The sequence below is a fragment of the Streptopelia decaocto genome (genome assembly GCF_964273445.1).
Source record: "Streptopelia decaocto genome assembly, chromosome: 1".
Lineage (NCBI taxonomy): Eukaryota > Metazoa > Chordata > Aves > Columbiformes > Columbidae > Streptopelia > Streptopelia decaocto.
The window spans coordinates 156,424,033-156,449,875 of record NC_138663.1 but is presented as its reverse complement, the minus strand read 5'-3'; the positions used below and the strand labels follow the sequence as shown (position 1 = coordinate 156,449,875).

At 44.5% G+C, this 25,843-nt stretch overlaps 1 protein-coding gene across 4 annotated transcripts in view; it reads left to right on the top strand.

The window, feature by feature from the left end:
• The window catches only part of CLYBL (citramalyl-CoA lyase), a 181,343-nt gene extending 165,160 nt beyond the window's left edge, over nucleotides 1-16,183 (top strand). For 2 of the 4 annotated variants that reach the window (XM_082052019.1, XM_082052016.1), the window contains exon 8: nucleotides 13,019-13,642. In XM_082052019.1, coding sequence (XP_081908145.1) covers nucleotides 13,019-13,114 — 96 coding nt within the window. In that variant the 3' untranslated portion in view covers nucleotides 13,115-13,642. Of the gene's footprint in view, nucleotides 1-13,018; nucleotides 13,643-16,138 lie in introns of those variants that run through there. The other 2 variants (XM_082052018.1, XM_082052017.1) reach the window with 2 other exon arrangements.
• Nucleotides 16,184-25,843: the final 9,660 nt, after the last annotated feature.

Sequence of the window (25,843 nt, the reverse complement as noted above, 5' to 3'; positions counted from 1 at the left end):
GCAGTGTCCAAACAGACGGAAAATAGACAGCTAACCAGCTAGCCAAAAGTATTTGAGCTTGCCTTACGGTGATAGTCCTGCTTGAGGGGTTGTTTTGGTTGGGCTTCTAGGTTGTTTTGGTTGTGGGGTTGGTTTTTTTTACATATCTTATCTGACTGAAAAATAGCCTGTCTAGGAAATAAACGGTAGCGTAGCGTTTTGGACAATTAGAAGATAAATGTTGAAAAAGTACATTTTGTATTTTATACAGCTATTTATTAAGTGCTCTATTTTGTCTAGAACTTTTGAGATCTAAAACTGAAAAGTGCTTAAAAAGTAAAGTATTCTTTCTGCATCATTTCAATATTTTTCCAGTAGAATCGCATTACTAAGGGATGTGATTTCCAAAATTCAAGAATTCATCCTGAAGAAAGCAGGGGTGGCTGTTGGGCAAACCTACATACAAGATAAATGTCAGAGCATGGTCAAAAATTAAAAAGAAGAGTAATAAATACTGTTCTGGTAGTCTAAAGGACAGATTCTGTTCTAAATTTCTGAAGTATTTGTACTACATTATACAGGGAAATGATCTTATAAATCCAGATTGAGTCCAAAGGGGAGAGTTATTGGGAGAAGCTGGTAGCCTATTTCAAGAAAAAGATCCGACTTCTATTAATGAAGGTGTAATAGTTTTTGCTATGTAAGTAACTCCTGTGTTTACGTTACAGGAGTATAATCTCTTCTATATGTAGTTAGTATTTATACATTACAAGGAAGCAAGACATTGAAAACATGGTTTTGAGCCATTTGACTTGCAAATACATCAGGTACAATATCATTATCTAACAGGATCTTCCTGAATCATCTGTTTATTAAATAAAAATCAGACAGAAAGAAAAACAGAAAAGAGGTTGCTTATGCAATTATCTCATGCACTAATTTATAAATGCTTTCAAAGCATCTCCACATTAAACCAGGGAATAGGGAGCTACATGCAGTCACCAAAGTCACCTGTCAGGTAAGGATAATTTAGAATTAAGGTAAGTTATTCACAAACCCAAGCTGTAATAAGGGTTGGATATTTTAGATCCCACGGGGCAAAACAGAAGAAATACCTGTACATGCCACATACGAATGCACAGAGTGCTTGTTAGAAGATCTGTAGCATATGTTTCTTGCATTATATTCTGTGCCATTGTATATCACGTACCCGGCAGCTGAGGAATAATATATATGAACTCCAGCAATTTGACAAACTGTACGGCTTCTTTTACGGACCTTTCCAGGATTATGAAAAATCTTAGGAATGCATTTATTTACACAGCATCTACTCAACAAAGGAATGGAAATTTCCAGCAGTGGCTCCCTTATAATGCTCTTTGTTTAGGAAAAGCTACCCCACGCCACTGTATCTTGGAGACGATGCACCCTCCGTGCTTGGGCCAGATCCAGCTCCCGCCGCCGCCCGGGGAGGTCTCTCCCCTCTGCCCTCCCTCTCCCGGCCGTGCCAGGGAAGGCTCCCCATACACAGCCCCAGCCAAGAGGGATCCATCCCAGCCCCATCAGTCCCACGGGTGCTGGAGGAGCAGGACTGTGCCCTGGGGGCAGCAGGCTCCCCTCAGGCTGCATACTGGGAGGGATGCGCTGGAGCATCCCTCTGTCACAAGGCAGTGTGGGACTCATCAACCCGCAGGGATTACATCGCACTTTATAGGGCGTTATAACTCAGGGTTTTACGCAGAGCTGGGGGTGAAGGAGCAGCCCGGCTCCTTGCTCCACTCACCCAGGTCAGACTGCAAGCAGAGCTTCGAGGTGCCACCAGCGAAGCCAGATCCCATCCCGGGGTGATGCCGACAGCACAGGGTATCCCTGCATACACTGGGCTGCAGCACTGTCAGCCCTCGCTCCGAGGACGCAGGGCATTTGCTATCATTTATGTTAATCAGGCAATGTATATTCCTCACGCAGCAGAGTGCGGGACTCCGGGATTTGTCATAAATTGCCACCTTTTATGAGCTTTGGCCTTAAGAAGTATAGTCTCAGGTGCGTCCCTATGCAAAGATGGAGGGCGCTGGTGGGATTTAAGTGTGGGCCACTGTTACGTGGTTCATTTTTTTAAAAAAGTGGCCATGTGAAATTCTAATGTGTAAATTGATGTATAAGTAGAGATCAAGAGAGCTCATGTTAGTACTTCAAGTTTCTCTATACAATTGTATTATTTGAAAAAGACTGTAGAAATATGTTTTGTGTCACAGTCGCAGGCTTTTCTCTTAGAATGATCCATCTGGGGGCAAATTTCAAACCTTTACAATAGAGCAGAAGGGGCTGTATTAGCTAATTGCTTGTGCTATACTGGTTCCTAGACTGGCGCAATGAGTCCTGAGGGAGTTATGCCAGGTGGGGAGAGAAGGAGACAGATTTTACTATGCGGGGCTGCAAAAGCTCCTAAGCAGGGCAGAAACTCATACAAAACATTTTCTTGCCAGCTACACACACACACACAATCCCTGGCAGGCAATCGGTCGCTCTTAATCTGTTTTCCTCCACTCATTAAATCCCTGTGCCCAAAACACGGGGGAAGAGGGACTCTAATGGAGGTTTGACATTTCCCACAGGGAAATGTCCATCACCTTTCCACCTGGAGGTAGCTCCAGAAGGAGGTGGCTCGTGTCCTGGGGGACATGAACCCTGCAGAGGGCAGGGTATGTCACCCCTCTGGGTTCCTCCTCAGCCAGGCATGACCCCTCTGTCCTTGCCTGTTCAAGGAGGTGCCTGCGGTGTCTTGGTGAGACAGGGCGAGTGCCTTTGCTTTTGGAAGAGCTGTGCCACACCACCATGTTCCCGACGCGCGGGATGCTTTTTGTGGGGGCGGAGCAGGGGGACACCCATGGCTGCAGACACCTGCCCACCGTCGCGCCAAAACCTGCTCTGCACCAAGCAACCCACCCAGGCAACTACACACCTTCCAAATCCCTTTTTAAAAAAGCATTAACAAGTGCTCGTGGGCCTCATTTAATTTCCAAAGCAGGATCTAACCAGAGATATAGTGTCCTGACCAGATGGCTCTTTTTAAGGCTTACTGAGGGAATTCAGAAGCCTGTACAGCCAAAATATTGTTTCAGTTAATTTAGGTAGCAGCAATCTTGCTGCCTCTTCACTCCGTTCTGTGCTAGCCAGCTTTTTCAGAGACCTGGAGAAGCTCTCTGCAAAACCTCCATCAGCTGAAACAGAGAATGGCAGTAAAAAATGGCTGTTCAATCCTATTCAGAAAATGAGTCTGAAATTAGAAAAAATATAGACTACAAAAATAACGGTGATTCCATTCTTGCTGGCAGAACAAGCTTCACTGTTATTACTTTTCTTGCCTGCGTTGTATTTTATAGCTACCTTCCCTTTCAGTATCAAATGCCTTTTGTGTGTCCTAAAGTCATTTACTTACAGATTAAATTTTCTAATCTATATTTAACAAATTGCTTTCATGACTATAAACCTCAAGTTAATTCTAAATGACTTAATTAAGAGCATCCGAGGATACTGAAGTCTTAATATTAGTTACTTTTCATTTTTCCATATAATAACCGTGATGCTCACTGGGGGAAAAAAATGCCTGGTTGGGTAGGATGTTTGTCCAGGAAGCTGCTTTTGTGCTATAAAATAAAGATTTGCTTGGCAGCAGCAAGTGCACTCTCTAGGATTCTTCTGTTCCCAATACATTATGAGATGGAGGATGGAAACCAGTGGAGAATATTCCTGATATTCCTGATTTCTAGGACCCTCTTCTCTTTCTTTCATTTTATTCTTTCCTACTCTAGAGGAACACATAGGAAGGCAACAGCCACACTGAGACGGAAACAAAAGAAAACCTAAAGACAGCAACAATAAAAACAAAACAAAACAAAAAAGACACCACCTTGTGTCTGCCTTTCATAAACAGGGTGTTTGCCCGGTGAGAGGTAGAGACTTTGGTGGCTTAGAGTTTCTGGATCTGGACCAAGCAGGATCCCCTGGCCCATCCCAGCCTAAATGACTGTCCCCAGTGGTTCAGGCAACTTGGTGGGGCTGTAAGTGGGAAAAATGGCTTTTCTGGCTCATACAGCAGGGCAAGACCCTTATCCATAGGCTGGGAACAAAAATACCAAGTGGAGGAGAAGTAAGGGACCTTGTAAGTCCCTGTTCTTTGTATTTCCAGCCTCACTGTGGACTCGAGGGATAACAAAGTCCTTCCTACCTGTTAAGCTTTTAGAAAGGGCTGTCAGAGTTCTGTCAGAGTTCTTGTACTGTTGCTAGGGAGTTATTTGAGGTAAAAAGTTAATCTCTGCTTCATGTTGTTGATCTTTCTTTCTTGACCTTTTGTGTCCTTCCATCCACTCCTGGAGGTAGAAGCCTGTCTCATACAAACAGGCCTGCTTCTGGCATTACAAACTGGTTTATCCTGTGAACTAGCTACTCTGGTGGAAGTTTAGACTGCTGAAAAGAAAAAAAAAAAAAAAAAAAAAAAAAAAAAAAAAAAAAATAGTAGTGGCATTTGAAATTTTCTTTGTATCAACAATATGGCTACAGAAACTTGCTGGTGCAGATACTCTTGCAGAATTCCCTCCCCATCCATTCCTTTCTTCAGCAGATCACAGAGACCCACTGAGCATCTCCTATTGCCAAAAAGTCACTTTGATAAACCTTTTCAGGGATCATTTGCTTTCCCCAAAGATTTTGTGTATATGTGCCTATCCTCCCTATCCTCCCATAATGTTGCTACAAAAGAAGGTGCGAATGCCAAAGGGTTCAAAGGAGAGGGTATAGAAATGCGTAACCTGAAAAGCTGTTTGTATAGCTTGCTGTGCATGGAGGCTTCAGTTTGTCATACGTGACTATATGAGTTATTTGGGCATTTCCTACTTACTGCAAAGATGCTAAAGGAAGGCCATAGTTGTGTGTCAGCCTGATTTGGAGGCAGGACAGGTCTGATCAGAAAGGAATGCTAGACGTCATCTTGCTATAGCCTGAAGAATGTGCTCAGTTGACCCAGATATCATCAAACACCTCCTAGCAGCTCACTAACCTTTGGAAGTTCATCACTAAAAGGTGAAATAATGACCCAGCTCTTTATGATGGTTCTTTGGCTACAACTTGCAGAAGAAAAAAATTAATTAAACCTGCAATCAGCACCATCACAGCTGTTAGCTTATTTCTTACTCTTGACTTCCCCAAAAATATGGTTTCAACCTTCTGTTTCAAGGGAAAGTCATTCTTTTGTAGTCAGGATAATCACTCCTCCCTCAGGCACAGACCCAACACCATTTGCTGCGACCAGGACTCTTTTGTTCATTACCTGTAAGCAAATCCCAGCGTTCTTTTTAAGCCCCAAAGCAAAGATTTCCAAATTTCCTCTGCAGGGGGTCACTTAAACAATGTGTGTTTTCATTTAATCCCAAGGCAATTATCTTCCTGAATGCCGTGCTTTTTAGGGGGACCCTTTGCAATCCACCTGCTTCCTTCCCTCCTCAGAAGAGCAAAGCTGCCCTTCTTCCAGAGCACAAAACTCTTGTTTCCTTCAAACAGTTGATATTGTGCAGGATTAGAGATAATGTTCTCAGACCCAAGCATATTTTAGTGGGTTTATTTCATGTATTTTTATGGTCTCCAGAAAGTCATAACTAGACCTTTGGGATTTAGAAGTGGGCAAGCCACTGAATTACCATGGAAAGAACTGATGTTTCTTAGATAACCGAGATGTTTCTTGCATCTGTGGACTTGAGGATGTTTGTCTATACCTGTTCTCCATTTCCCCTCTGGGAGGTACACAAGGTTTGCACTGGCCAGCTGGCACTGCCCCTTCTGCTCGTTTCCATTTACCCTGGCATCTGCCTGCCAGTGCTGGTGCAGGTCACGGGGGTTGGAAGGGGACTCTCATAATTACTCATTTGGACAATGGCTGTATTCACACACAGCCTCTGGCCCAAGTTACCAGAGCTGCGTGGAAGCTCTGTTTGATTCACAACATCTCCTAATGATGAAAGGGGTGGAGGAGAGAAGGGTGGCTGGCTCACTGGTCCCCCTACGCCCAGTTTCCCTGGGTCCTAGATTGACATCTTCTCAGAACACAGACAACTAGGGCGAGGAGATAACTTGACTGCCACACACTCGTTGCAGGGGTTTGGTCTGCAAAGGAAAGTATTGCTAGCTAAACCATTTAGAAAAGTAACTGAAGAAAAACAAGACAATATTTCTAGCCTTGTGATGGCAGAGTGCCATCAGAGGATCTCCCCTCACTTATGAGTTTCCTTGTCTTCTGAGAAACAGTCACCTAACTAGTGGCAGAGATTTTTTGGCAGTTCCATAAGCATTAGAAAACCCCTATCTTAGACCTATACTTAATTCACTATTCAGCAGCGGGTGCTTTCTTGTCGGTATTGCAATTTGATGGAATGTGACCTGGACTTGCTTTTTCTTTTCTTCCGATGGCCTGGGTACCCAGAGTCCTCCCCACGCCAAAGCCAGGATCCCTTAGCACTTCTAACCCTGTCATCCAAATCACCTGACTAGATTCTCAAAGTAAACTGCTTCTGAAAAAGTTGGCTGTCTCTACATAATGGCCCAGGGCAGCCCATACATTGACACACATGACAAATGAATATAGCACTATTTGCTATATTCTTTCATGCGGTGCAAAACAAATTATTTTTTTTCTACAATAGACAAGCCACTGGTTTAATTTAGTCTTTATAACTTATTTAAGAAAGGCCTGGCCACTGTCACATGGAACTTAAAGTTGTTGGCTACATGTATGATGAGATCTGGTAGAACAGGGCATCAAATCAAAGGCTTATTAGTGAAGGCTTGCTGATTATCAAGGTATTTAATAACAGCAGTGGCTCCCAAAACAGGGCGCAGAGCTCTCACAAGCAATGCTTATGTTTGAAATCCCATCTTCAGTAGGTCAGGAAGCCGGTAGACTTTTTGGAACTTATAGGACTTATTTGGTACTTTGAACTGTACATACTTGCTATGCCTTAGGAAAGCAAATCCTCACATTCAATACCAATACAGGTGATTAATAAATTCCAGTGGCAGTAACTGAGCTCACTGCAGTCATCGGGATGGATGTGGATAGAGGCACAGATAACCACAGATGGTGCAAATGCTGAGGAAAAAGCCTCAAGCATTCCCAGGTGCATGAGTACATGTAGTTCTTCCATCCTGTCAGCCGAAGGGGACTAGCTTGTCTGATCACTGTCCCACATGTCCCGAAACAATTATTATTTTACTTTAATTAAGTCATGTACATTAATCCACAGCTCAGAGAGAATTGTGTCACATAACTATGAGGTGCCTTAAATGTTCTGTATCATAATAGTTTTAGCCAGCTTCTCTTGTTAACCTGGTGGTACATAAGGAAACAGAACCCCACATAACATTGTATATTTCATAAAAAGGTTTCAGGACAGATGATGAAGTATGGAACTTTACTTTCCCTGATCTTCTGGAAAAAACATGAAGGGTACCTCACTTGCAGTCCTATCCATCCCCTGTCAAAGTCAACCCAATTCTATCATCCAGGACAAAAGCTAGCAAGAGAATTGGCTGTATCATTTCTTCCCCTTTCCTGGTTCCACCAGAACATATTGATCCCCAGACAACACAGAAATCGTGGCCTCTGAATCCCATCCATTTAACTTCTAGAAAGGTAAAATGTCTCTTGCGATAAAAAAATTATACTCTGTTTATGAGATGGTCGTATAGATTTACCAGAGCAAATGTTCCTGGATGCTGCCACACATAGACACACACAAAAAGAGGAGGTCTTCATGTTCCAGGAAGCACTGCATTGGTGTGTTCACCTTTTGGCCATAGCAAATAACACACCAACACTGTGAACTGATACATGTCATTTCTTATAGGCAAAGGACATTTTTAAGGGTGATATATAGATATGACAAGAGCCATGTCCAGCATCCATGGCTACACATGGCCAGAGTTGTCTTCTAAGCTGTCAAGAAGAACCCTCAACTACATGTTGAACTTGGCTAGATCTGAGGTGGTTTTGGTAGTGCCTGCATTATCCAAAGGGAGTTTCATAAGGTACAAGCATAAGCTCTGCCAAACTGAAATGTTACCAGGTTCAGTTCTGCATCTCTTCAATCTCTCCACAGCCACCTAGAAATTTATTGCATTAGGTATTCCTACTGTCCACCTTGATTTGTTCCCCCTTTTTCATAAGCCTAAATCTTCAGCTCTTGATCTGTGGAAATGACTGTTCTCTGTCAACTCTGCCCTATCACTTCTCTTGTCTGTAGGCTGGATCTTTGTATCACTTGGGGCTGACCATGCTCAATTCTCATTTTTCCAATACTATATTTTTTGCTCTTCCTTTCTGGAAAAAAAATAAATTAAAACACCAAACAAACAAAACAAAACAAACAAACAAAAAACGACAGCTTTCTATAATTGTTAAGTCCCTTCCAGCTGTTTTCTGTGTTTTCAAAAAGCCTTCTCTGTTCCATTCTCAAAGGACTTTAGGACATACTGAAATTCAAAGTAGAGCTGTTAAGACCTTACTCAGCATGGCCCACATCTTGCATAAATAGCTGTTACATTTTTTAAAATGTTTCTATTTTTTTAACAGAGCATTAAGTGTCATTTATTGCCTTCAAATGCTACATGGTTCCTGCAGGATGCAGCAAATTACACAGTACTGGTCCTGCGTCATTCAGCCCGGAGAAGGTGGTTCGATACGAGAGATGGAGATGGGGAAATTATGACTTGGGAGGCTTTGGGGGCAGCTGCAATAACCAGGTGCAGACAAGAGGACCTGGATGGGTCTGCAGCCCTCTTGGTGCTCTGCTCTCACTGAGCTATCCAGAAGAAAACACCTTTGAGTATTTCCTCGCTTGTCAGTCAACTGGGAAGGGCTCTTAGCTAGTCTACATGATGACCCACATGGGAAGCACTGCCTGTTAGCTTTCTTCCTTGATTTCTCCAGATAGTCGACCCCAACACAGGCATACAGCGATCAGGCCGAGGGCAGCCAAAGGTTGTGCAAACACAACACCCTCTGCCATGTTGTGCTGCCTTCACAGCTCTATGGAGCAGGCCAGCCCAAGTGCCCTTACAGCTCACATACCTACAGGCTGCTGAGAGCCCAAGTCACCCTGTTTCTCACAGGGCTTCACCCTTAGCACGTTCACCATGTTGCTGCATGAAGGATGGCACTGCATAAGGACAGCAGAATGTGTATTGAAGATGTCCCTGTTCATTGCAGGGGAGTTGGACTAGATGACCTTTGAAGGTCCCTTCCAACCCAAACTATTCTATGGTTCTGTGTGCTGCCTCACATAAAACGAGAGCAATGTCTTTGGCCTGCAGAGCCCCCAATTCCTCAGAAGGGCTGCACTTCCAGCCTGCTGCCTGGTGAGTCCCACAGTCGTCCTTCATTCCCTGACTTCTCATCCCACACGAGTTACTTACACTCATGCATCATCACCCGAAGGCTAGAATAGAATCATAGAATGTCCTGCGTTGGAAGGGACCCACAAGGATTATCGAGTCCAACTCCTGTCCCTGCACAGGACAACCCCACAGTTCACACCATGTGTCTGAGGGCTTGTCCAGTCTCTTCTTGAACACTGTCAGGCTTGGGGCCGTGACACCTCCCTGGGGAGCCTGTTCCAGTGCTGCACCACCCTCTGGGGGAAGAACCTTTTCCTCATGTCCAACCTAAACCTCCTTTCGCACATCTCCCTGCCATTCCCTCGGGTCCAATCAATGGTCACCACAGAGATCAGCACCTGCCCCTCCCCCTCCCCTGGTGAAGAAGCTGTAGCCGCCATGAGGTCTCCTCTCAGTCTCCTCCAGGCTGAACAGACCAAGTGACTTCACCCACTCCCACCAGCTGCTGCTTCTCCCAGCATCTCTTGTCAGCCTTTACCTGGAGGGCCTGTCTCTTCCCAGGGCAGGCCTGACTCGTTTGACTTGCCTGATGGCAGGGCCCTTCTGCAGGTTTCTGAAAAGGCTCCCACTGAATGATTGATATGGTTACATCAATGGTTACATGGTGAGTGAGAACCACAGCCACTGAATGCGATGGATGCAAACCCCAGCCTGGCACCACGCACCCACCATCGCTCCCATTGATGCTGCAGACTTCCTAAAGAACAGAACTTTGGGCCCACCATTGACCTACTGGAAGACTAAGTAAAGGCTGGAAGTGTGAGATCATTGAGAAAATTAGCCAAGAAGAAAATTTAGATCTGTGACTAAATTAATCTCCAGATTAACGCTATCAAAGCAAATGGTGTTTATAGAAAGTCTTGTTTTCTTTATATTAATGTGAGAAAAAATCAAAAGAATGCTAAAGGCAAATTTCATCTAGCAGAATTGGAAAAGAGAACATGGGGACAAAGCTATAATTACTGGTATTTCCTATCTGTTGAAACCTGTGGGTGGAAAGAGAGGCAGTGAATAGAGTATATTCAATGGCATTAAAATCGGTTTCTTTTTCTGGACTTTAGCTCAACCCTGCAAATTAGCAGGGAGAAAATAAGCCTCAGAGTGAACAGGCAGAGAAGCCAATTTCTTCATGTTACTCTTTGCTGTTAGGAAAAAAAAAAAACCAAGCTTTTTTTTCCTTCAAGAGTTCAAATTCCTAGCAACCCAAACTACAGCTGCACGCTGACAAGAAGAGAACCTACTGCAGATCTCAAGTGGTTCAGTGTTCTTGTGTGCACACACACAGTTATCCTGGTTTCCTTTCTAAACATGTTATTTTAATGAAGAGAGGACAGGCGTGTTGTTTCATTAACTCCTGCTTTCTGAAGATACATCCTGACCATGCTCCAGCTTAGGTATCTGCAGAGGTACCTGACTTCAGAGCATCCTTTGTCCAGTCAGTGGAAGGGATAAGACCTTCCCCATCATGATTCGGACCACCAGAGATCGGAATTGCCATTTCTAGACACCCATCTCTTTCTGCAAACTACTGCAGGTACTCAATATAACCGTGCTCCTAAATCAGCCATTTCACAAAATTAGAAAGGATGATTCCAGACTTTAACATACCTCTACTTATCACTGTCATCCCACACGCAAATTTATCTTAAGAGAGAAAAAAAAAAGCTGTTATTTGACTGAATGCTTATAGAAAAACAGGCACAATTAAAACACGTTTTTCTTACAGTGAAAAAAAATGTATCTTGCAGTTTTAGATCACTGTGTAACCTGAGTTATTCTGAAGAAATCCTATGTCATAAAATGTTTACTTAGTTCCCAATTTATTTGCATAATCGTTAATAAATGGAATGGTTTGAGGCTGCATTTTCTGTATAGCTTTAAAAGTATAAGTGAAAATAGCTGAGTTTTTAAGATAAAAATTGGTGTGGTATTATTAATTATAACAGTAATAATAATGTTGTTGGGATAATATAGATTTGTTGCTCTGTAAACAAGAAATTCAATGTGAAGCATATGTCCTTGAGTATCTATCAGTCCCGTTATTCTCCAAAGCCATCTAAAATACTGCAAGCTATAGTAGAAAATCCCACTTAGAATAAAATAATAGTTTTAACTATTAGGTTTTTAATGGTTTTAATACAGCCTGTTCTTACATGCAGCAATATTGATTTGTATTAGATTACTGTTTAAGGTGGATTTTTGTCTTAGTTGTTCTAGAATGTGATTTAGTATTTAATTAATACTGTTTCTGTCACGCTAGATGGGGAGCAACACATTTCCTAAACAGCTTTGTAAATGGGTTATATTTTCACTTTACTTACTGGAGTCGTCCGTTTAATGGTTATCAACCCTTAAATGAAAACCAGAAAACAATAAACAGCTTGTTCTCCTCTGCATTTCTCTGGCTATGCATGCACAGCCACACATGCCACTATCGTCCATACGTTCTTCTTGGTGAGCCTCGCTCGCTGTCAAATCCAAGGCCAGCCTGTGATCCCGTATTGATTGCAGCAGGACATTAAAAGGGTGTGCAGCACTTCACAGAGACACCCAACGCAACGCTGGGGCCAGGCCCTCAGTTCTGAATTCTTCAGGGAAGGGATTGCATCTTTGTCTGTGGGGTTTTTTTTTGAGAATGTGTCAAAGTACTGTCAGAATGACAAATAAGATCTACTGAACTTTGGCATATTTTATCTTCAAAATCCTATCTCAGGAACATGTGTGGATTAAAGCATTCAAAGGAACAAGTCAGGTTTGGCCCTACTTAGAACATGTATCTTCTGTTTAAGATTTAACTGTGATTTATAGTTAATTTTTTTAAACTTATCACCATGGTACCAACCTCTGAATCCTGCCTTGGCTCCCAGTGTATCCGCTGAGGCACACTGGCTACTTCTGCATCTGCTTGGGGAAATTCCCTGTATGCAGCAGTCAGGTGGCCTTTACCTTGGCTCCAGAGCAGATTTGGGCAATATAACCATGCCAGCCACTTGTTTTTTCCAGCTTTCACTGCAGCCCCTGGCTCTAAGCACAGAACCAGACCAACTTTTAGCACCAGAGACCTGATGGAGAGGTCCAGCAGCACAGCCTCAACACACTCCCAAGTCAGGAAAACTTCCCTCCACTACCTCCAAATGCCTATTGCTGTTTCCTTCTGGCTTTGCCCTCCACTCACAGACAGTTTCATCCCAGCCCTGGCACTGGAGGGTGATGCTGGACATGGGGAGCAGAGCTGCCCCCCCCAGCACGGTGTCCGCCAGCCTCCCCGGCTGGCACACACAGCTCCGCTGCTCTTGGTCCCCGATGTTTGCCAGCCAGAGAAGCTGAAACAGGCAGGCTGCATGCTGGGCTTCTCCTTTCTCTGTTTTGCCTCCTCTTTTCTCTCTCTTTTTACCTCCTCTTTGGAGCACTCAGCACCCACCACATTTCTTTAAATGCATTTGCCCCGTCTCGGTTAGTTTGTCTCCTAAAACTCATTCAGGATTCCTGTGGGAGATGATGTTTCTTGGCAAATGGGTGTGTTTTTAAAGTGGAAGACATGCCAACTATGATTTCTAGAGGTCTTCTCAGTAAGTTTATATTCTCTCTTTTCCAGGGAGCGTTTACTTTCCATGGGAGCATGATCGACATGCCATTACTGAAGCAGGCACAGAACATTGTTACGCTTGCCACAGCCATCAAGAAAAAATGAGCTGGTAAATGAAGCTCTCGCCATGGGGCCCCAGTAGCTGTTTTAAAAGATGACTATAATACTTGGGGGGAAAAAAATTAAAGATGTCAAGCTTAAGCAGAAATTCATTTCCATTTTGCAGATCTGTCATAATTTGCTTGCCAGAATTGCTAATTACTAAAACTATTCCCTACTCAAACCACTGCTCCCTCCTGCACGGCCCATGTACTACTCATAGCCTGCGATGAAGTTACATCACTGACTGTGTGACATCATGATAATTACTATGAATGCAGGATTATGACTTCACTGAAGGAGAAAGGCAAAATGTAAGATGTGAGCTCTGTTAAAAGAGCAGATGAAAACTGGGTCAATCACTTCTATTTGTACCTACGCTTCTTCCCTCTCTGGTACAGAAAGGGCAAAGCCTTGAATAATTACACATCGGTTGAAATAATTGCGATGAAAATCATTACCCCGTGCGGGCTTTGCATCCCACTCCCTTTCCGTAAGTGTGCAACAGCCATTAAAAATATTGCTCTGACAATGCGGGACTCTTGACTTTCCTTTTTTTTTCGTGGTCGCTATTCAGAGCGTTTCCTCCTGGAAGCGTCCAGCCTGGGAAGGGTTGGACGGCAATAAACTTGTAGTTTTCGGGGACACAATGCAGCAGAACTTGTGCATATGGTCTCGAGTCAGATTTACATCACATTAGGGATACGGCTACAGGTCATGTGGGCCGTGTGGTTAACGGGCTTAGTAAAGCTGTTTTGAAGAGGTTAACCCAGCTTGTAGTAAGGGTAAATAAACATAACAACCAGGCATTGTCCTCTATTCAGCATGTACTCTTATATGGAGGGCTAAAGGGTATTGAAGCTGCAGAGGATCAACTTGTGGTTGCCAGAGGACTCCAATGAAGTTTGAAACACCAACAATCAGAGATTTTGTTTCTGTTCCTCATTAAATCATGAGCTTTTGTGCTCAGACTATGAACGACTGTTCTTTAAGAAATTAACAGAATGGGAAGTTTTAAACCATGCACCAACCTTTTCATGACCTACACAGCAGCAACGCTGCTGCACTTAGACAAACACCGCGGGGAAGGCTGTTCTGTTTATTTAAATTTGTAACTAGAAAACAGTTGTTTTTTAGTTTCATTTTTCACCGCCTCCATGGCCATTTTACGTATGGAGTCACAGTGGCTTATTCCTCCCATCTGCTCACTTAGCATGTTTTCCCTCCGTCTCCGAGCAGCGATTTTAAACATTTTGGGTTATTTTTGGTTTAATTAAGGGGAGAGGAAGGGATGCGGGGAGAGGAAGGGATGCGGCGCGGGGGGGTGAGTGGAAACTGCCGACAAACCCGCGTGGAAGCAGCGGGGAAAGGCAGCGCGGGGGTGGCGGGAGCGCTTCGCCCCGGCCCCCCCACCCCGGGAGCGGCGGGGACACGGCGGAGCTCGGCCCGGGCAGCGGGACAGGGGGTGCCCCCCACCCCGGGAACGGCGGGGACACGGCGGAGCTCGGCCCGGGGAGCGTTCCCCCCACCGTCGCAGCGGTGCCGGGCCTGGCCGGGGGGCGGGCGGGGGGCGGCGGCAGAGCCCCCCTCCGCTGCTCCTCCACGGAGTTTGGGGATAAGCAGCGGGGCCCGACCCCCACCCCCTCCACCCGGGTCCCTTCCGAGGGCTCTGCGCTGGGTGATCTCTTACAGCGCAGGGACCTCCGGGCTAATCTGATTAATTAAAGACTACCTGCTTATATTGCGCCTCGCAGCTCCCCCTACTCCTCCGCACCCCCCCCCCTCGCATTTCAGGGCACCCTCCGTTATTAATTCTTGGCTGACTAAATTATGGGTAACACTATTAAAACATTATCAGAACTAATGAGAAACAATTACTTAGAAGATGAGCTGGGACAAGCCGGAGCTGGGCACATGTGTAGTTATCCCCGCAGATTACGTTAATAAATCATCAGGTGCAAGGCAAGACGGAGGCGAGGCCTGGCGCAGGGAACGGAAAATGAGATTTATGAGATATAGTCTTTTTTTTCCTTCTTTTTTGCATAATTTTTTCATTAATCTCAATAGGACCCGTGTGGCGTAGATTGTTTTATTCCCTTAATACCGCGCTGGGGGGGGGGGGGCGAGGGGGAAGGGGGGGCAGGGAGAGAAGAGGATTTCAAAAAATAATGTCTTCATTGTTTTACTGAAGTCTTAATGACAACGTGTGACAAGCCCGCGGGAGCTGCGCGGCCGCGGAGGCAGCGCGGGGGGCGGCGGAGGCGCATCCGCACCCCACCCGCCGCCTTCGCTCCCGCCTTCAAACCAAGCAATGATGATAATAATAATGATAATGTCTCTTGAGGTGTTTTCCGCAGCTGACTGCTTAAGTAACTTCACTTCGTGACTCGTACGCGGAGAAATCAAATATGCCAATAAAATGTTGGATATATTCAGATTTCTCCTTAAATTTCCCTGACACTCCCCCCCCCCCGCAACGGAAAATCCCGCTTCCATTTAACAGTCTTAACGATTTTCGCTTTATAAAAAATAAAATCCGATTTATTTGCCTTTTCGTTTACTTTAGGAAGCTTTCCGTGTTTTCCGGCTTTATTCTTCTCCTCTTTCTTTTTTCTTTTTCTCTTTTTCTTTCCCGCCTGGTGCTAGGCAAGCAATTGATGAAACAAAACAGATTATAAGATTAGCGGCAGGATTTTGTGCATATTAATGATAGGGAAGGGCACCGAATGGGTTTGTAATTGCAGATCTTGCGCTTGGGATTGGGAACTGTAGCCCTGCTACAGCAAAGACCCCCCTGTGAGGTTTTCACATTGGAACTTAGGGGAAAAGTGAAAAAGTAATTACCAGAGCACAACATTGAAATGTTAAAGCACTTATTCTTTCTTTCAGCGTTCTGTTTTAAAGGGGGAAAACGGGCAAAATGGAAAATAAATTACTTTCAAATAAGTAGGTTAGCACCTGAATGCTGGTGCGCATTTTCTCCTCTTTTTTTCCTCCTTTTTTTTTTTATTTTTTTTTTTCAAATTCTAGCAATTATTTAGCAGGGCATTTTCTTCTGAACCTGCCATCCAAGCAGCAGAAACGGGGGAAGGGAGGGCAGGGAGACCTCGGCAACACAGGGGCACTCCGCCTGTGAGATTGGAAGCAAATACCGCCAGGAAAGCCGTTCAAAGCTGCAGTTTGAAATATAGAGAGATTTTTTTGTTGCCTTTTTTTTTTTTCCTTTCTTTTGGTTTTGTTTTGAAATCGGGACTTAAAAGGCAAAGATTGTTTTGGTTTCCTCTTCCACAAAAACATCAAACGGTATTTTAGCAAAGGGTGCATTTCACAACCACAAATCCCTTCCAGGAACGGCGTGTTCCCTGCAACATCGCGAAGTAACCTGACACTGAATTTTAACTCTTATTAAAGGTCTCTCCTTGTTTCTTGGGCTGGTTTAGTCCTCCTCTGAGCTTACTCTTCCTAAAATCTGAATTTGTGTGTTTAAAACGCAGTGCTCCTTTCCTGGCTTTTCTAGCCATTCTCTCCTGTGATTAACAGCAAAAGATGGTTTAGGTTTAATGGTACCTACTCGCGCGTATTGTTTTAATTCTGCTTTCAACGGAAAATAAATGTATCTGGTGGAAATTGGGCTTTGAAAACTTTTTTTTTTACGAGCCAATAAAACGGAGTATCTGCTCCTCAGGCAGTAATTTCTGATTTCGAAAGGAGTTGGGAGGGGGGTGGGGTGGGCAAAAACGAAAACAAAAAATCAAACCCAACTTTGTATTTCGTGCGTCCCATCGCTCCAAGCCTCTTTTTTCCCACCTTCACCTCCCTTAGGTTCAGAGCATGACAAAGCCCCGAGACGGGGATATTTTTAACTACTACTTCAAAGATTAAAAAGAGGGGGAGAGGGGAATAAACACCCGTGAGGGCTGCATATTCTTTTCTATTTTTGCCACGGGGCTTGGGAGCTGCGCGCCCCCCACTCCGGGGAAGCCGGGGCAGAGAGGAGCCCCGGCGGGGCGGGCAGGACTCCGAGTCGTTTTGGGGTGCTGGTATTTGGGCTTAATGGAAGAGAGGGGGTTCCCCGTGGGGTCGAGAGGCGCCCGGCACGGTGGGAGGGGAGACCGCAGCGACCCCGGCGAATGAATGGGTGGGTGAGTGGATGGATGGAAAGACAGAGGGGTGGCCCCTGGCCCCGCGGGGACCGGGACAGCCCCGCGCAGTCCTGTGCTGCTACCGGGAGCCCGGGACATGGCAGGAAGGAGAAAGGGAAAGGGAAAGAGAAAGGGAAGGGGAAGGGGAAGAGAAGGGAAGGGAAGGGAAAAGGGAAGGGATGCCTTAATCACACCCCTTACACCACTACCAGAACGCTTTATTCTGGCCACCCCCATGCCCCCCAGCACCCCTTCAGCCAGGACCCGCTGTCACCTGTGGCAAGGCCACCTACAGGGATGTACACACAGACACCAGCCCAGCACCAGTGGTGCCTGCAAGGGCCAGCAAAGAAATTAATGCCCTCCATATCCTTTACCCCTTCCTTCCCCCCCACAGCCCCCACTGGGTCTCCTTGTCCCCTCAGTGCACCCCAGGCCTCCCTTCACCACCCAGCAGTGGGTGTCCCTCACTGGGAACAGGAGGGTGCTTTCCTCTGCTTTCCTCTGCATAACCAGGGGTAGAGGGAATAGGATGCAGAACAGAAATGTCCTGTATATGCCCATACAGCAAGTAGGGGAGAGATCAGGTATCCTGACTACGTTTGGGGCTATTGCTTCCCAGATAAGGTCTGGAGCTCCCAAATTTATGATAACAAAGCCAATACTGTGAGGTGTTGCTGAGACTGATGTCTTTAGAAATGTAAGAGATTCAATCCCTAGAGCTGTGGTAGGTGCCCACTGCCTCCTGGCATCATTTTGAGCTGATAATCCTGGTGAGAATAAGAAGCTCTAAATGCCTACGCTACATTTTGGGGCCTCTGAAATTTAAAGTGTGACTCCACATATCTTTGGGTTTTATGCTAATGTTATTGAAGTTGTGATATCAAACACACATACAACAGTTAGGAGTTTGTCAAAATGAAGCTTGCTGAATGTAAAAACCTTGTCCCCGTGTGAGACATATGTGCAGTAGCCTAAAAATCTATGGGAGATACGTTCACGCGGCTGGAAAGACCTGGTCTAGTCTTCCTGATACCTGACTTCATTCCTGGCTCACTGTTGGAGTAGTCCCTAATGTATAGCAGTGTTTGTGCAGGTCTGGTACACTATAGGATGCCACTGGAAACAATTCATGTCCAGTTCTATGTAAAAACACAGCTTAGATGCAGTCAATAATGCAGGTGTCACTGCAAATCTGACCATCACTGACAGCCCTGCCTCCAGTTTTGTCACCAAGAGCCCCACGGTTGGATAATGTGGAATTAAATACTTGCAAGTGAAGGGAAACAGGTTGCGAAGGATGTGCAAGGGCTGTCCAGTTATATCGCTGGTGTTGCTGTGTGAGAGCACAGGTGGGAGAACAAAATCACTTCCACTCTCTTCAAGCACAAATGCTTGAGCCATCAGTAAAGGGTTTGTGTTTTAAAATACCGAAAACAGGTCCCCCAGGTCGTGATACTTGCTCAGAGTACAGGAAAGAGCTGTGGTCTCTGCCCACAAAATGCTTCAGAAGGAGCTCACCTGGCAGAGATTGCCCATCCCTGCCTGCACAGCAGCAGTGCCGTCATCCTACCTCAGCACTGGGGTGACTGCTGGGGTACAAGCAAAAGCGTGCCTGCTCATTTGAAAGCATTCAGGCACTTTCAGCTCCACACCATGATGCTGTACTCAGAGACTGCTTAAAATACACAGCGGGAAGAGAGATCTATTCCTTCCTTTACAATCAAATCTTAGGGGGAAAAAAAACAACCAAACAAAAAAACATCCCCACACACAAAACAGTCCCTCCTGAAAGAAACAGCCAGTCCTGTATTAATGTCAAAATCTCTATTGGTGCAGTTCTAAGATTTTGCAATGACTTAAAAAAATCCAGAGTGGAACTGTATTAACTGACTCCACCATACAGATGAACAGGTGTCTAAGTTTTTGTTGACTCTTAAGGATATGTCCGATTTACAGAAAAAGTCACACAGTCAGTTCAGTATAAATGTAAATATGTCTCTACATTGTAGCCATATTAGCAATTCTTTCTTTAGTGTTTATTCATAGCATTTGTTAAATTATATGATACATGAAGGTGATATGTACAGTGCAAGTTTGCTGTCAAAGCCTAGGGAAAGGAGTGTGTCTTTGTGCCTAGGTTTTCCTGAAGCACACACGTTCCCAAGTATAGGGAGACGGAGAAAACTGGAAGACTGTCCCATTTCACGTGGAGGGGAGATGTAAAGCGCTCTGCTCGGCTCCTGGCCTTGCTCCCCCCTTACTGACATCAGCTTGTGTCAGATTTACCAGAAAACCCTGCTGCTGTAAGACCCCGTATGGGGGGGAAGGATAATAAACTTTTTTTTAATTGCTTGCCTGGCTATAAATTAGCATGCATTGGGCTATTTTTTTTTTTCTGTGAACAAAAGCACAATTGACGGTGAGGCTTAGAGAAAGCAGGGAGGGAGCTCTGAGCCCCAAGGATCCCCTGCGTATTGAACCTGAGCAGGGGGAGGCCTTGTCTGTGCCCAGAAGTGGAAGGGCACTGAGAAATACAACAATAGGGATTTTTATGTTTCACTGACTGTTTTTGCAGCTGCATCTTCCACCCACTCCTCCTCTCTCTCCCCCCGCCCCCATTATTTCATGTGAGAACTGAGTATGAATATAGAAGCTATGGCTTTCCCTCCTGCCACAGCCAACATGCATAAAACCGGGCCAGAGATCATCATAGGTCTGAGGTTAGTTTGTTATAGCTCGGTGTTACGGGCAAAAGCAGAAATTGTTTTGTGCTTCTACACCATATTTTGTTACTGTTGTCACAGATGTAAGGACAGGGCCGAAGCCCACTGACTGACTTGTGGGTTCAACACAATTGTCTTTGCATCCCCCAGTGGTGTTTGAGGAGGAGCTGGCGGAACCCACTGAATTCTTCCTTCGTGGCTCCCCCTCCGTGCACACCTCACCTCCAGCCCTGGAATATCTGATACACCATCTCTTCCCATAGTAAAAGCTTTGTGCAAGGTGATTTTTCTCCAGAGCTGTCTGTGCAAGCCCGTATGCTACTGGTCCTCTGGTGCATCTAGTTACTGACCTGAACAAAGAGCCAACTGCAAGTAAGAAGTAAATGGGCAGAGAACCACAGGTTGGAGAGGAAATGTTAACAGAGACATGGCCTAAGAGGTGGGGAAATACTGGTGGAGAGTGACTGAGAAATGGCTGATGGATGCAGACAGAGATGCATGCCTGTCCTCTCATATGCTGCAGCGGAATCCTCGCTTGTTCTTGGTATCCATAGGCAGAAGGATAGCCAGAAATCAGTTTAATTCACAGCAAAGAAAGTGTGAACATCTTCACTATTTGTAAACCAAAAAAACATATCGAATTGAAGACTAGTTGCACAAGGAGATAAGTCACTAAAGGAAAGGGATGAGGTTTCTTTAGAGCAGGCTAGGTTAACATCTGCCATCAGACCTTCATGAAGGGGGTGGACTAGGTGAACCCTTTCTAGTAAATTTTATGTTATAGTATTTTTTTTTTAATGCTAGGAAATGCACAGAGATGCAACCAAAAAAAAGGGAGAAAGTGGAACCTTAGAAAATGAACAAGGGACGAATAGTCCTGCAACTACACTTTGTCAAGCTGTGCTTGCACCTTAGTCTCCTGCCTAAACATGTATGGCAATGGACAGTTTCCACCTTTGAAAAATACTTTCCTTCCTTCTTTCCTTCATTCCTTCTTTTCTTCCTTCAAGGAAGGCCTACAACACTGCTATTTAGAGAGATGAAGTCTCTGTATTTTCATGTAGAGTCTTCCTGAGTTCTTCAATGTTCTTCTCATGTCAAGGCACCTTTGCCTCAGACTGCGGTGGGCTGGAAAACCCAGGTTAGGGTCTTGGAACAGGCAGGTACCCCACCTCACCCACCACACATTCACTTGTGGAGGTGGTCTGTCTCCTGAGGTACTTTACACTTACAAGGAGCCATGTGTGAAGGACCCTCTCCCATGAGCGTGTCCAACCCAGTAAACCCAGGAAATCCCAGCAGATGCTGAAGCTGTGACTGGGCAAGATGTGTTTCCTAACAGGTACTGAATTAATTTCATTTATCAGCAAAGCAGCAATGAATCCAGAGTGCCAACTCTTTCATGTTAAGGCACACTCCTCCTACTGCCATTTGGTTTCTGACAATGTTTGTACCCTTTTATACTTTTTTCTTTTTTTTTTTTTTCCTAGTTTGCATCTTACTTTAAAATAAATTTACCCCAGATGCAATAACATTTCCAAGAAGCAAATAATTCATTTCTCATTGTATTATAGAATGTATAGAATGGAGCATTTGCAAAAATCATTAGAAGTCTCGCATTTGAACAAATTTCAGGCTAGTGTCCTGTTATCCAAGGCTGTCAGGTATTATTTTGGGTGAGTTTTAAATTGGTGTGTTCTCTGCTGCTAGTATTAGAATTGTACAAAACCTCTTGTTTGCAGAGCTGTGAAATGCTTTAAAGGCACCAATCGAAATGACAAGGCGTTGTCCAAATTGAAATTTATTTCCTCCAAAGCAGTGTCCTGAACATCCAGGTGGTAATAAATATTTTTCAACCATGTACAAACTGTGAATTGTATTTTAAATTAAATCTCCGCATTAAAATCTGCATTGCTGAACCTCCCGCTGGCAGCCACTGTTGTCCTGAAAAGTGACATCTTCCCTGGCACTGATGGGATGAGAGTTCTCACATGGACATTACCAAATTATTTCCTATCACTCTTTGGACATTGGAACTTTATAGCAACGTATATCTAAAAAATACAAAGGATGTGAGGTGTGTGAGGAACACAGGAAGAAGCTGCCTCAGGTTTTGTGGGGATAGGTGTTTTTGTCCTGACACACGAGGGTGGAAACTGTTTTACAAACCTCTATTAAAGCAGCATATTGCTGATGTCACAAATTATGTCATTTTTCAGCAAGCTGTTAGGTAGCAGCAGGATACTTAGAGGTCCCAATCTGAGTTCACAGCTTGAGGCCTCATCATCCATTGAAGTCAAGGAAATACTTCAGTCCCCTGGCCCTCTGTTTACAAATAATATATCAAGAATCAGGATGCCTACAAATGAACTTTCAGGCACTGAGCTAAAGGAGAAAGGTTTGTGCATATATATTCTATATGTATATATACCTACATGCTATATATATGTGTATATGTGCATGCATGCATTTGTGTGTAGTACAACTGAAGTCTGCAGTTTGCCATCAGATTTTCTGTAAAGAAGCATTTATCATTCTTTCTTGCTATATAGAACTGATCCTTCATAACCTATTCTGCAGCCATTTCACACACAGAACCCCTACCACAGTTAGAGATATCTGCACAGAAAAGGGTGCAAAGTACTCCCATTCATTCCTCCTTTTTAAAAGAGTGGAGCTCTTTTAATATCTCATGCTTATATAATATAAAAGAGCTCTGATTTTAAAAGATATACGTAAGAAGATATTTATCTACAATGGAGTCAAGAGGATTGTGAAAAATAAAATAACAGGGTTGTCTAAACATATACCAATTAGTGCAGCAAAACAGCTAACTGGAGGTTCTCCTCATCTCCCAGATGAACCATAGTTACACGTATATGTGTATTTCCTCCCAACCAGAGTGGAATATACCATCATGTTCTCCTGACAATGGATGTATGTCTGGGATACAACAGCCTATGTTAGAAGACATAAAATACATAGTATGTGACCTGAGGTTGTGAAACAACACAAGAGAAGGAATTAAATTCAAAGCTAATGGCGCCAGACTCATCAGTGGATGCTTTTACCTCCCCACATATTAGAGCGAGCCAAAGACGTAGTGTCAAGGCACAGCTTTGAATTTCCTGACTTTTGCGAGTCTATTAACATCACTTCTCTAACAGAATGAGGGTAGTGGCAGGGAGATGGATTAGATGGCCAAACAAGACATTTTTATCCCCACAGTCTCTCCCGAAAATTATTCCAATATTTTGCTACCTATTTACTGACACCGTTGGCTGTAACTTTCTCTACTGGAAATGAAATCACAGGGCTGTGGATTAGCTTCTCCTCTATAGTGTATCCCTGATTTAATTACCGCTGAAGCTATCCCCCACTATCTGCACAATAAATGCTGTTGCTTACAGAAACATGATTACAGGATTAGAGTTATTGGGCCCTCGCCCAGACAAACACGGTGACACAGCATAGCACTGGCACCTCTGAAAGCTACACTGACCTCAGGCATCTCTACATCAAAGGCCACGGCCACAATCTGAGCTTCATTAGCTTTCAAGGCTGAAGTTACAGGAGCACCACTTCCTCAGCCACTAATGGGAAACACTCTCCTCCATTTGCTGTTGAGGTGTTAAAAGTTCCTCTTAACATCGGTTACCGAGCTACAGCTTCACTGGTATCCCAGTAAAATAAAAATGACTTGTGGAGTGGGAGCTGAGTTCAAACTGGAAGGCTGGGTCGGACATCCCGTACTCACGCAAAGGGCGTTCCCCAGTTCAGGGATGCTTCGGGGGTGAGGACTGCAGGGTGGGGCACACCCCAAATCGCAGGCTGGGAGCTATAAGGAAATTCCCGCGGCTCCTGAAGGGTTTCATATGGCTGTAACCAACTGTTTGAGGTAGCTGAAGGACGCTCTGGTTTTCATTTGTAGGATGTGATGCAGATGGTTATGCAGACAGGGAGAGTGTGGCAGCTAGCTGCGGCTTGGAGCACATGCATTGTCAGGTCTGCACTCACAGTGAGAAAGACGTGAATTGTGGTAAAAACTCCTCTACCTCACCTGGTTGATCTGCACCTACAAGGAGGAGACTTGGGAGGTAACATTTAATCCCACAGAGGGAAAAGATAGAGAGAACTACGAGGTGCCAAAGCACTAGGTAGGATCAATTTTGGCTTCTAGGATACGCTACCTATGTGGAAATCTCTCTCAAACTCAGTGCACCTCAGTTCCTCTTTATACAGCTGGAACATTAGAATTTCCTCTGTCTTGTATATTTGGACGATGCACTCTGCAACACAGCTCACCTCACTGTGTTTGCACAGTCCATCAAAGTCCTTAGGGGCTTACAGTCATTACCCTTCTTGAATAGTAATATACAAAGGATGAGGCTACATTATCGACTTCCACAAACAAAAACAAGCTAAGTGGCTAGGTGGTGTGGAAGAAGGCCCAAAGTTTCATGGCTCTCTATCCAGAAGGGAGAGAAGAAATACTTGTTTTATGAAAATACCTGAGAACAGTAGGACATAGTCCACCACAGTAAGCATAGAGAACCAGGAACTGGCTTTACATGGGAACGAAATAACTGAAATACATCACTTGTATTAAAAGACCTCAATAAGACTGGAAAAAAAAAGGGGGGGGAAATGGAAAAGAGGTAGAGGGTTTGCACTGGAAGGCTTGCTTTTCTTTCTTCAGTACAACTGACCTGCTCTGGTGCTTTGCCTGTGGGATTGTTGTTTCTGTTTTCTAAGCTGGTGCTGAATAAAGTGGCTTTGCCCATGAGCCTGCAGGCTGGGCCAGCTGGATAAGGTGGGCTGGTCAGGTGCTGCCAGGGATAAAGCTAAGGAATTATAAGGCTGGCCTCTGGAGCTAAGCTGCTCCTTCTCTTCAGGAGGTAGACTTGTCCAGGTCTGAGGAGCTCCTTTGGGCTGGAAGATTTAGTGGGCTCAGATATTAGCAGGATCACACATCAGCTCCAGAGTTTTCTGCAGCTTGCATGTTTGATAAAGCTCAGAAGCTTGCTGCAGCTGGCAAGTTTAACTTAATCTCTTGGGTTTGTTCTGCCCTAAGCAGCCTGTTCACGTTGTCAGAGCTGATTTCAGTTTCCCAAGCTTTAGGCTGGGTTAGGAACTAAGACAAGATTAGAAACCAGAGTAAGAAGAATTCAGCTGATTTTCAGCTAAGCACCTTTACACCACAAACAGAGATTTACAAAAAAGGCATTTATTTCCTAGAAGTTGTCACTGGATTTCCTTTTAAATTAAATTACCATCACTCAAAGAAATAGGAAATTCCTCCTTGTGTGTACATTTTTCATGAATTACTGATTCTTTCCAGGCTTTGCTTTTGCCACATGCCCAGGGCAGTGACCTCCAGCTCAGGCACTGCAACAGCTCTGACCAGTGATGGTTTAAGTATCGCAGCAGCCACCACTGCTACAGCAGAAATCCAAGTCTTTCGCTTTGCAAACTTGGGAAGTATGTGGTGTTAATTAGAAGCACTCACTCCTCTTACTCAATAAGATCAGAGGTGGTGTGTAGGCACAGAATGATCCAGAGAAGGTAAAGAGGGCACTTCTCCCTGTCAGCAGCTGCAGTGTTTACTAGCATTTCACATGACAGAGATGCAGCTCTATGATCGTTTTCTTAACTTTCATCTTAATTTTCAGTATTTCCTCACCTCTCTTCCCCTTTGCGCCTGGGCAGCATGTGAAGCGTAGTAGGGTAAGTGGACACAAGAAAGGATGACAGTCGTGTTGTGATCCATAAAAAGGCATTGTTCTTTAGAGCTGATGCACACCAGTTTTTAGTGTGACTCTCATGTTGCCACTACTGATTATTGCCTTACCGATTTCAAGGTGCTC